Source organism: Aspergillus vadensis, assembly GCF_003184925.1.
Source record: "Aspergillus vadensis CBS 113365 unplaced genomic scaffold BO88scaffold_10, whole genome shotgun sequence".
Classification (NCBI taxonomy): domain Eukaryota; kingdom Fungi; phylum Ascomycota; class Eurotiomycetes; order Eurotiales; family Aspergillaceae; genus Aspergillus; species Aspergillus vadensis.
The window spans coordinates 384,368-396,311 of NW_020292048.1; the positions used below are offsets into that span (position 1 = coordinate 384,368).

The following is an 11,944-nucleotide window of genomic DNA, read 5'->3' on the forward strand; positions in this document are numbered from 1 at the left end:
TGCCGAACTTGAATCGTTACGTTGATATTAGCTCTTGCCCCGACTAATTGACATAACCCCGCCGAAGTGACTTCAGTTCTAAGTTTCGGAGCACTAGACCTCGGTGAGGCCCCGAGCCCTTCCCCGAGGCCATTGGTGGCGGCTTGGCCATCGGAATGCGGGGAAGCTTTGGTGGCTTCGAAGCTATACTCGTCACAGTCAAGGTTCGGCACGGTTATGGTAGTGGTCTAGCGAGATAATCTGCCTTTCTTGTCCTGCCATCAGTCACACGGATACTAACTGATATTATGACGAATATAAATATACGATCAGCTGGTTCATGACCCCTACTACCACCGCTTACACCCATTGCGGGTAAACGGACGCACGCACCAACAATCCTCCAGTCTTCTACAATGGACGACACCACAAAGAAGGATGTGGTCTACGTGGAAGACATCGAGGAGGGAGGAATTACAAGGGCTAAGGGGAAGGTGATGGGCACTGTGAAGATCACGGAGGGGACGGTGGTGTATATTCCCACTCCCACCGCTGACCCGCAAGGTGAGCGACTATGCTATCGAGCATGATATCAAGAATAACAATGAACAGATCCCTTGAATATGTCTGTTTGGCAGAAGTCCATTATACTTATCGTCATCTCTATGTGTATGTGGTGGATCACCCCGGAATTGATTTAACCATCCTGATCGTGTGCAGTCTCATGTCTGGGTCTGGCTTTGGTCAGTGGGTTCGGAGGACTACTGCAATTCTACATTCCAGGATATACAGCCGTAGGAAAGGACTATGATGACATTTCCAACTTGATGACATACCCGACGTTGTTCATGTGAGTTATGAAGTACCACATTGGGGGCAGAGCTGATTCTGAACCAGGGGCATCGGGAACCTCATCGGTATGCCAATAGCAATTGGTGTGGGAAGGAGAATCGTCCTTTTAGTCTCAACAGTCGTGCTCGTCCTTGGATCAGTACTATGCGCAACTGCAAAGACATACGAATGGCATCTTGGTGCTCGAATGGTGCTTGGCTTAGCAGCTGGACAGAGTGAGGCACTGATTCCAATGATTACCCAGGTACATCATCCACCGAACCATTTTAGAACAACCTGTTGACTTGCTTTCCCCAGGAAATCTTCTTCCTCCACGAACGCAGCAAGGCCCTCATGGTACAACTAGCTATCCAAGTTTCCCTAACATCTGTATGGACACTATTTGCAGGCCCAATCGCCCAGTCCATCACACCAGAGGGGTGGTATGGTCTTGGAGCCGGTCTTGCTGGAGCACTGCTCTTAGTTGCTCTTGTCCTCCTACCAGAAACGAAATACGACCGCCCTCTCACATCCTACCAGGAAACAAACTCCGACCCAACGAGCACCTCTTCTGATCTCAAAAAGAACCTAGGAGTCGAGGTATGCACCGTCCGCCCTGCCTTAGACTTCGAGAGATACACACGGCGCACATGGAAATCCGACATGCGACTTTGGGTCGGGAAGCCCCAGTGGACAGAAACCTGGGACGTACTAAGAGTAAGTACCTGTGCAAACAGAACCGTCTCTACATCTCTCTAACAGCAGCCAGCAAACCTTCGAACTCCTCTTCTTCCCAAACGTCCTCTGGGCACTGCTTCTAAATGGCCTCACAATCGGCGTCAACGTCGCTATCGGCACCACATACAGCACCATCCTCGCCAATCCACCCTACAACTGGCCCGACAGCAGCGCAAGCTATATCAACTGCGGCCAGATCATCGTCGCCATCGTTGCCCTGCCTCTCCTCGGCCACGGCTCCGACTACCTCGTGAAATACTTTGCCAAACGCAACAACGGTATCCACGAGCCCGAAATCCGCATCATCCCTCTCATCTTCCCCATCATCGTCGGCACCTTCACGGCAGCACTATATGGCCAGGGTGGCGCCCACCCTTACCAATACCACTGGTTTATATATGCCTGGACGGTGGCAGCGTACTACTTTTGCTTCGTCGGGGCGAATATCGTTGGCATTACGTACTTACTCGATAGTTATCCGGGGAGGTCGGGGCCGCTGTTGGTTATCATCTGCGCCTTTCGGGGATTCATCTCTTTTGGGACGAGTTATGCCGTGTCGCCGTTTATTGAGCTTCATGGGTATGATGGTGCCTTTGGAACTTATGCGGCCTTGACGGCGGCGTTTGGGCTGTTGGGGATTCCGGTATTTATCTGGGGGAAGCAGATTCGGAGATTTACGGGGCGGTTTGCGAAGAATAAGGCGGACTGATTGGAGGTGGATGTGCTTGTGTGCTTCACACCTTTGTGGAATATTCTGATTAAGCTGTTGACATATATCTTTATCCCCAGGGCAGGAAAGTAGTGAAAATGGAAGTATGAACTTGGTGGCAAGGCATGGATGTTTGAGCTGTACATTGATATGTAACTGGCTGTAGACTCCCGAAGAACAATATTCCCTTGGAGAAGTAAACTATCAAAAGAGGGTTGGCTGCATGAGAAACATGTCTACAACACATGGTAATCAAGAGTAAGTATTAGTGCTAAGGTATCGAGTGAAGTACTCCGCAGCACATGACCTGATCGCCCAAATCTCGTGCCCAACTTTGGTCTCTCCACCTTTCCTGACGAACCTGAACGAAGGATCAACTGTTTCCAGTCTCCCTATCACTTTCACCCTGCACATCCAGCAAGCTACTTGTGATTGATCCATATCACCAGGTCACACGCGTTACGAGATCCCCATAAATGGTGGAATCTGACACGACGTGTCGTACGCTCAGGTTGAAGCGCGTCGTGGGGAGCCATCGGTCGGGCATCTCGCCAAACTGTCGGGCGGGACTATTTCTCCATCTTATCACAGCATAGAGTACAGTCGCTCAGCCACTTCCCCACTGCGTTGCATTGACTGTGGGCTGATTCAGGCTCTTGTTGTACCGATCCGCGAGATCCTCGCAAACACCCCAGATGCGTCTCCGGTTGGCAACACCAATCAACTTCACATCATCCATGCCGTACCGCGGAGCAGTCATCTTTTCGAGCCACATGTACATCCTCTTGTAATTGAGATCCGCCGGGACCTTCTGGTTCTTTGCTGCCTGAAGCTCCCAGAACCATGGCATGTTCTGCTGCATATACTGCTTCCAGAATAGATTATCCTGGGTGACGAGGTGGATGTGCAGGGAGGCTTCAGTCAGTGCCTTCAGCGAATCGCTAGGCAAGAATTTGCAGATCTGATAAACGATCTCAAGGGGCAGTTTGCCGAATGGGCTGACAGGCTTCCGGTCGCGGAGATCCAGCTCCACGAATGGGGTCTTCAAGCCGCTGTTCGTCTCCATGTTGCTCTGGAGGTGTTCATCGAGTCCGGGTGTTTCCACCGGGTGGGCGGCACAGTACTGCTCCGATTGTTAACATGGTTTAGACGCAGCTTGGTAACGATATGCTTGCCTCTGCGCCCGGGATACATTCCCAGTAGCGGCCTTGCGAGCGCTGGATGTCGTCTCCGTAGCTCAATTGCAGGGCGGACCCGGACATGTTGCACAACGGCGTCATGATATTGTACAACACGTCCAGATTGACGTTTTTAGTGTCAGTCGTACCCGTCAGTGCGCGAGTTAAGATCTCAAAACAGCACCAGTGGAACGGTAATACGGGACCGGGCGCTTCCTCCGAGCCATGGCCATAGCTTTGAACGGTCAGAATGGGTCAACAAGACGGGCCTACGAAGTGGGTTTGTCACACCATGAATAAACGCGCTGAGAACGCGACCGAGAACCATCTGCAAGAAGGTCAATAACGTGTACCCAAGCACATTCGTTCAATCAGCATACCAGATTTGGCCTTGACGACGAACTCGCCCTGATACGTAATTAGCTTCGATCGCATGATTCGCACTCAGTGAGCGCCTACAATATCGGCATAATATCCTTCATCCGAGAGAAACGCTCTATAAGATTGTTAAACGGGTTCCTCCGACCGCGCGAATAGTAGCAGCACCTACTTTGGCGCACCCGATTTAGCGTTTTCATCCACACCCAGGCAGTGTGCCTTATACAACCAGGAGATATTGTCCCAGCCGACAATTCGGGGATCATAGCTGCGGACGGGCTCCTCATTTTCCTCGCCCTCGTGAGACACCTGTCTGAAGTCTTTGCCGGCCTGCAGCGCCCGGCATCGCTTTTCAATCCACCGCCTGCGGCGCTCGAGGGCCGTCTCAGACGGGGCCTCGATGTGCATGCCACAGAAACCAACACCGCAGATTGCGCAGTAGCAATCGAAAGCCATGGTGGTGAGTGAAACCAGTGTCCTGAATTGGAACTGAGGTCAAAAGAGTGGAAGTGTGGCTATTCTGGCGAGCTGATGGGGATAAAAAAAGGATCGCCCCCCAAGGCGTGCCAGAATAAATACCGAAAGCGAAGGGGGTGTGGGAGGGCCCACCACGATGGATGGAGTGGAACGCCGGAAGCAATCCATTCAGGGGCGAGCATCAACTCTTCGCCCGCACACTAAAGGATTGGGGAAAACTCTTCGCGGCGATCAGGCGACCTAAAAATATGACACCGACATTTTACCAGCGACCGGCTTGATAGACGCCATGTCATGGCCTCGCTGAGTTGGCAGGGAAGATCTCCTGAGGTCTTTTTTGTTACAGTTGATAGAGCTGTCTTGGTACTACATGTTGAGCCTTAGGGTGGGTAGCGATACTGGGGGTGAACCCAACTTGCTGAATGATAGCAAGCCACGCCTCCCCCCAGAAGATGTACGACAGACTTTACTAGAAAAAGTTAACCTTAAATTCCTAGCCTGAGGCTGTCGCCAACTCGAAAAGGCGGTGTTTCTTCCCTCCATTTCAATCGAGCTGGAAAGCCAAGCGCCGATCTCCGGAATTGGGGTTACCGCATGTATCCCTTGCCCTGTGTGGCATGACTGCTGCTCTTGCTAGTTGCTACTGCTGCTGATGTGGCAGGAAGGGACAACAACGGCATTGTCAACAACTACTACTACTACGGGATGACCTGATCGGGCGAATTCAGGAACACGAGGCAAATTTTTCATCGCTGGGCCACGCTTTGCTCGGGCCGTTGAAATGGAATGGATGGAATTGTTGGTTCAGGAACGATTTCTGATTGTGGCACAACCCCGTGACCAAACCTTGCCACCGGCTAACTAATCAACTAAACTGCTATTACATTGGTCCAGCCGGGCCCAGAAGCCCGCCTCCCCCTTCTTCGCCTTCTTCGCCTTCTCCTCGGCTGTCGGATCTGGGCCGGATTCCCGTCCAACTGCTGACTGCCCTGCACAATTGCTGGCTGGACCGCAATAATAGCCTGTTTTATGATCCGTGATCGTGTTGTGCTCTGCACGGATCGAAGCTTTTCGAAGCTCCAGCTTCGTAGTTCAGTTGGCAGGTCACAAGACCTGTCTAGTTTAGCTATATTTATCTACGTTAATTTGGACCCGCCACGTTTTGCTACAGTCACGCGGACAGATGTATTTGTATTTGTGCCTTAGAACAAGGCTTTGCTATCGCTTTGTAGCCTGTTCTCAGCTCTTCTCGGTCCTTCTAGCTACTTACAAGTGCCTAATCTTTCGTACAATGTTCTATAGCTCGGATCTGGCGGCAAGGCAGGAAATACAGGAAATCTGGTGGGTAGTGAGCGCCACCTAAGTTCTACTTACATAGGATAATCACTTGCGGAGACGCGGCATTTCGCCCGCCTTAGTGCTCGGCAGATAGCTACTCCAGCAATAACTAGCACCATTAACAGAAGATGCTCCGGGTCCTTCCATATGCCGCTTTCCCTACAGCAAAGAAGCTAGGCCACCTCCATCCAGCATACTAAGATATTTGCCCTCAGACTAAGTGCTAAGCGCACGCCGGATCATACTCAATTACAAGTATTTCTACATGGGAGCCGACGAGGATATTTTCGGATAGATTACGCACAACTAAATGACACCCTTTATCCGCCCAAATGGCTCGTCTGCCCTTGGACGAGCTGATCTCCAAAGATAGCATGCATTTCTGGAAGTTTTGGACTGGCAAGTTCTGGCTCGACAGGCTGCATCAGCTCAGATTTGACTATAGTAACGATCTTCATTGCACGGTCATAGAGGACATTGTGCTTTCTAGAATCAATGTATGTAAGTGAAACTCCTAGGGGGACCTTAATGTATATTTGTACTAGCGGGAAGTGTACTCCACTGTGAGGTTAGGCGTTCGCCCTGGACTTTCGAGATAATTAAAATGTATCCCTTCGGGGGCTGGGAAGAACAGCGAATTTCGCCATGGCTTAATTTTGAAACGGTGGCCGTCTCTTGCTTTCGAGTGTAACATAGACAGATGTTTCTGGAGCATGAATAGAACAATGGATCAACAAGTCATATAATCATACCCTCCGCCTGTTTTTTCAGAACCTTTTATGCTATTCTTTCGACCAGCTTTTGGTTCTGGCCGGCTCACCATTTTATGCGATATCACATATGGCACTTCTCTAACTTTGGCATGTAAACCTTCTGCACTTGACTGTTACCTTCTTGGTTATGAGTTATAGTTCTGGTTCGATTGATTCGATTGAAGTGTTATCTTTGGCCGTCAGTTAATGCAAATGATGGGATCATGACCGCTTGTTCCTCCACTAGTGTCTTCCGGCACGAGTTTGTTCCCGGAGGCGATTTCATCATTCGAAAAAGAACTCCCCCGACAGCCATGTTAGAAGCGTCCGCAGCTAGACGCTACTTGAGGCAATAACAGTGATAGCCGTGCTCGATACTGACTGTGCCATGACCCGCTCATTCCAGCCCTTTCTACGGCTGTTGAAGTTTGTATCATCAGATTGGTACTCGGAGAAATAAAAGACCTAATTCTGACTGATTATATGGGCAACGCAAAGCTTGGACAAGGGGCCTTGGTCTATTAGTGCATAGAGCTTGAGACCGCTCCTTGAAGGTTCGGAGTCAGTTGTGCAACAATGCGTAGGGGTATTTCCCGGCTGATGTCTTGTTCAGATTTGAGATTGGTATACCGAGGCCGACTGGCTGCCAACTCCGAGCTGGCGCCTGCATTCGCCTATTTACGGTCGGTTCTTCTGCCAACCAGTCCAAAAGCGATTGTCATCGGCCCTTTTAAAATCCTCGGGCTCAGAGGTAAGCAGGTCAGCCTCACGGCGTTTCAAAGTAGCTTTCATTTGAAATTGAATTACTTTGACGCTTGTGATCAGCTTCTGATCGAGAGCGACAAACTTTGGATGAGGCTGGCGCTGTGAACCATCTCCTATATATATGGAATGATGCACGATATTACTCCTGAGACCTGAATGTAGTACCTTATCCTCGTTATCACTTTCTCACGGGTAATATCCATTGGTCCATCAGTGTTCGCCACCACACACGCGTCTTGGCAGCTGGAGGCTATCGATCGCTGCGAAAGGCTGCGAATTATATGGTATTACTGGAAATGCTAAGGCTTCCCAGGGGATTTATTCTGGGGTGTTATCTTCAAAGTTATCTTTATAGAGATGATGTGAGGAAAGTATAATTCCTTTCTTTCTTGACATAACTTAATCTATATATAAATATATTATGAGTGTGTCTAAGGCTGCTATATACCTGCCTATTTCGGATATTAAGTAGAGTTGAGAGATACAGGCTAGATCAAGGTGGAGGATAGTGGTTTTTATATTCATATTGGCAGAATTGATATTTCCTCTCGAAGGTTGATAGTAGTCACTATTTCAAGGGAATAGCCAATGACCGGTGACTGAGATATAATTCACCTCTAAGATTGCTCATATCACCTAATCTGCGTGTTTATATGAAAGAATACTTTTTACCGCATTATCTAGTTACGATCTTTGTGTGGATAAGCCCTATATCCAAACCTCCCCACAGATCTTGAAATTCTAGCATTATATTCTACCTTTTCTGCAGATATCCATGTTTGGACTCTTTGCCAGCCGCTTATCCCAGTCCTTCTGCCCATTTTCATTTCACCTATCTTTGTTCAACTTCCCCAGATAGTCTACTCTCGTTTCCCGGCCTCGTAAATAGACTATTGTATATTTGGAGGGGGTATACCAGCGCCTCGGCTATGGAAATTCCCACCAAACATCATATCAATGCGACGATGTCATACTTGCAAATTCCTGAGTCCGATGACCAGATTGAAATGGTCCAGCCATTCATAGAAGGGTGGACGGGATGGCTTGCAGGTGGAATGCGGGGTTGCGGTTCAGTCGGATGTGGCATCATTGGGATACCTTGTTGGAGAGCCTCCGGGAAAAAGATTGGAGAGGTCTGTATCTTAAGTGGGATGAGGAGAAGAATTTGCGGGGAAGTTTGTCTGACGCATTTGATGCAGCAATGATGCTTCTCTATGAGATTGAAGAATTTGTATTGGGGTGATGTGTAGACTGGAACTTTAGTATTTAGGGCTGAAGATGAAAGCACCATCTAGGCTGGTCCCCATAGGACTCACAGTTTCAGACGAGTTGTATCTCTGGCAAAATAAAGATTCTGCACAGTAATCTTATCTCATTAGTAGTGATGGCATCTATCGCTAAAACAACCTTACGAACCGCTATGAAAAAAGAAACTTCCAAGGTCCCTAATTGGAGACGTGTAAAACAAATCCCCGGTCGTGTCGCCTTTCTACACGTGTCCGACCGACCCAAATCGACGGGGCACTTCGAAATATTCTAAATTAGTCCCATTACTTCATGCATCCTGTCCCGTCCATAGCCATCGTGCAGAACAGCCAAGAATCGACGGAAGGCTTGTTTTTGTGCTGCCTACCACTTGCAGATCCGTGGACATTTCAAACTTTTCTTTGCTTTTTCCGATTCCATTTTTATCTTTTGACTACAGTGTCAATTGTCAGGGCTATTATTTAGTGGTTAGCGAAAGAAGCAAGCGTTGTTGATATCGTCCTTCCACTGCCTACGTTATGAGTGTGCCTTGCAACAGCCACAGTATCTTCCTATCCCCATTCATCCCCTCATCGTGCCCCTCCCCCTCATGCGGACCAAGGACCGCCTAAATACCTAGTTACGGGCCTTCTTCCGTGGTCATCTGCAAGATCTTCATAGCCACCGTTTCCAGGCCTATGCCCCGCTCCCACACATTGGGTCGATGCATACACACGCTGTTCCAGGCAACGGCATGATATTAATATAGCTGGCTGGAGTGCGGGCAGTGCTGCATACGAAGAAGGACCTTGATGAAAGTCAAAATGTCTTTATCCGGAAGTTTCACTTATAATTGGCCTTGTGGCGCAACAGGCTGTTGTCAGTTACACAATCAATATTGACAAGCGAAATGTTTTTGCGAACTTCCTTCTTAGCTATCGTTGCCCCTGCCCTGGCGGAGCAGAAACGCTCTCCCGATGTCATCAGTAGCCTCGATGCGGACTGTCTATGTCCGATATACACCGCTCTATCACAATATACATTCGCTAGTGGCCCTTATGGAGGGAGTTACAATCATTCAATATCGGTGACAAGCTTCTTTGCCGAAGAAAGCTATATAGAGACAACAACAAACCTTGAGGGTATCTGCAACAGGACGGTGGAAGTTGCTTCCATGTATGCGAGTGCAAGGGCGAGATGTGATGGAAGTAGTCCAGCGGCTACCACTTCGTTCTGGCAGGAATTGTGCGACGTCGATCTTTCATCTATTGAATCCAATCCGTCAAAGTCGTACAACTCAATGCCAATTCTTGATCCGGATGTCAATACGACTGCCTCTACTGGCACCATCAAGTCACCTGTCCTGTTGAGTGAGTCATATTACAAGCGGGCGTATAAAACATGTGTATGTACATCTTATCCTTATCAAAAGTAAAGACGCCTAATTTCTGCCACAGGTCATTCATGAAAAAGCACTGGGCCAGGATATCCGGTTTGGCTGGGGGTTAATGGGCTACTGGGCAGCTATCCTGGGCCTCGGAATGGTGCAGAAAATCCTTAGCTCTTGGACGATTAGGCGGGCTATGGACACACGCAGAGATACTGAAGCCAATGCAGTCCCTGGACCTATCGAACACAAGCAAATCTCTCGTCCCTTATCGTCAACCATCCATGCTCTGCGTACACACATTGTTGTTCCAGCAAGCTTCACACCAAAACTGCCTCATCACCAGCGACTTCTTTACGGACATTGCATTCCCAAGCGACTTGATTTAATAATCGTTCTCGGCTTCTGGCTCCTCTGTGTCCTTTTAGCTTGTGTCAACTACAATGGAGGCACTAGGTAAGCATTTTACATCTTCCTATATTCAAAGCTAACAGCACTAGGACGTCGACCATGCCCCAGCGCAACTGGCATTATTCCTCCGATCGAACGGGTATCCTTGCCTATGCTTGTCTGCCGTTCTTATGGCTCTTTAGCGGACGCAACAACATCTTCCTCTGGGTAACCAACTTTGACATTGAATCCTTCAACACATTTCATCGGCATATTGCATGGGCGTGCACACTCCTTGCCATTGTTCACACGATTGGGTACAGCATAATCTTAGCAGACTATGGTAAGCCTTTCGTCCTCACTTCAATTGCACTACTAACGATTCAGAGGGAGAATATCACGAAGCGTGGAGCCATAAGCCGTGGTACATGGGCGTGATTGTGAGTTTAATTGCACCTTCTGATGCCCTATTCTAATCTCTTCAGGCGGTCATTGGCATGTCAGTGTTGTTAATCCACTCCATCACATGGCTACGACGCAAGTGGTACGAGATATTCCTCATCTCCCACATCGTCCTGGCTATCGTCATAATCTATGCTCTATTCCAGTAAGTCGGTTCCTTGCCTTCTTCACCCTCCTACTAATCCATCAGACATACCCGCCCCGACGGACCGCAGTGGAACCCATACCTATGGACGGTAGTAGCTATATGGACCTTCGATCGCGTTCTCCGCGTACTTCGCATCGCATACTGCAATCTCCACATACAATTCAGCGAAAGAAGAATCTCCCTGCCATCATCAACCGTTACCTACGCGCCCGACAGCGACCTAATGACGATAGATATAGAGGCACCCTCCCATCTGATACCCAAGGCAGGCCAACACTACTTCCTCTCCCAGCCACTGAGCGTGCATTGTTTGGAAAACCACCCTTTCGCACTGGGTGCATATTCCCAAGGACCATCCTGTTCATCGAAGGAGAAAAGCAGACTGACCTTCTATGTCCGTCCTTACAACGGCTGGACAAGATCCCTCCGTGATCGCTGCATCAGAGCAAATAATATCATACACCCACTCTTCCTACTCGAAGGGCCCTATGGCCATACAGAACCACTACATACATTCGTTACGGTCCTTTTAATTGCCGGTGGGACAGGCATTGCAGCTACACTGCCATATATACTCGACTATGCCGCCCGGTTGAAGAGACGAACCACGAAGACGACAAGATTACATCTCATTTGGTCGGCTCGTCAGAAGAGTATGTTCTTTACTGTATTCACAGAAGAACTGAGCCATGTGTTGGAATGTGAGGGTGTTAGAGTTAGCTTCTTCTGTACGGAAAGTGCTCAGGTGTCACCAATTGAGAGCGATAAAGAGGTGGATGCTGAGTCTAAGACCAAGAGAGAGGCGGCAGATATACGCTTTTATTCAGGTCGACCTGATATTCGTGGAGCTGTGGAGTCAGAGGCTGAAATGACTCACGAATCCCGTACAAGGCTAGCAGTGCTTTGCTCTGGACCGGGAATGATGGCCGATGAGTGTCGGTTAGCGGTGTATGAGGCTATGAGAAGGGGGCGTCAGGGGATACGGTACTTCGAGGAGGCATTTACTTGGTAGATAGATATTCCTGCGTTAATCAGGAAAATCCTTGTTTGAATATCACGACGCACTCCAGGTCCGCGGACAAATGACAAACAAAATCCTTTTGAGTTTCTTTTGCGATATAAAGAACAGCCCGCTACTGCTTATGAGGCACAGGACCTCCAGGGTAA

The 11,944-nt window shown here is 48.9% G+C and overlaps 3 protein-coding genes across 3 annotated transcripts; 2 read left to right on the plus strand and 1 right to left on the minus strand.

Annotated features, from left to right (window-relative positions):
- Window positions 1-395: 395 nt before the first annotated feature.
- On the plus strand, window positions 396-2,257 carry BO88DRAFT_487649 (MFS transporter; the record flags this gene model as incomplete). Its single annotated transcript, XM_025712559.1, has 6 exons — window positions 396-543; window positions 592-648; window positions 700-829; window positions 877-1,075; window positions 1,129-1,527; window positions 1,580-2,257. The coding sequence occupies 6 exons, from the start codon at window positions 396-398 to the stop codon at window positions 2,255-2,257; spliced, it is 1,611 nt and encodes a 536-aa protein (XP_025563303.1).
- A 607-nt stretch (window positions 2,258-2,864) lies between these two features.
- Window positions 2,865-4,269, minus strand: BO88DRAFT_425192 (F-box domain protein; the record flags this gene model as incomplete). The annotated part of the gene is made up of 6 exons (XM_025708810.1): window positions 2,865-3,380; window positions 3,433-3,670; window positions 3,727-3,763; window positions 3,816-3,843; window positions 3,895-3,931; window positions 3,986-4,269. 6 exons carry the CDS (start codon window positions 4,267-4,269, stop codon window positions 2,865-2,867), a joined length of 1,140 nt encoding a protein of 379 aa, XP_025563304.1.
- A 4,999-nt stretch (window positions 4,270-9,268) lies between these two features.
- On the plus strand, window positions 9,269-11,789 carry BO88DRAFT_461889 (ferric reductase family protein; the record flags this gene model as incomplete). Its single annotated transcript, XM_025711196.1, has 6 exons — window positions 9,269-9,795; window positions 9,848-10,233; window positions 10,278-10,510; window positions 10,555-10,607; window positions 10,653-10,774; window positions 10,820-11,789. The coding sequence occupies exons 1-6, from the start codon at window positions 9,301-9,303 to the stop codon at window positions 11,787-11,789; spliced, it is 2,259 nt and encodes a 752-aa protein (XP_025563305.1). The 5' UTR covers window positions 9,269-9,300.
- Between the last annotated feature and the right edge of the window lie 155 nt (window positions 11,790-11,944).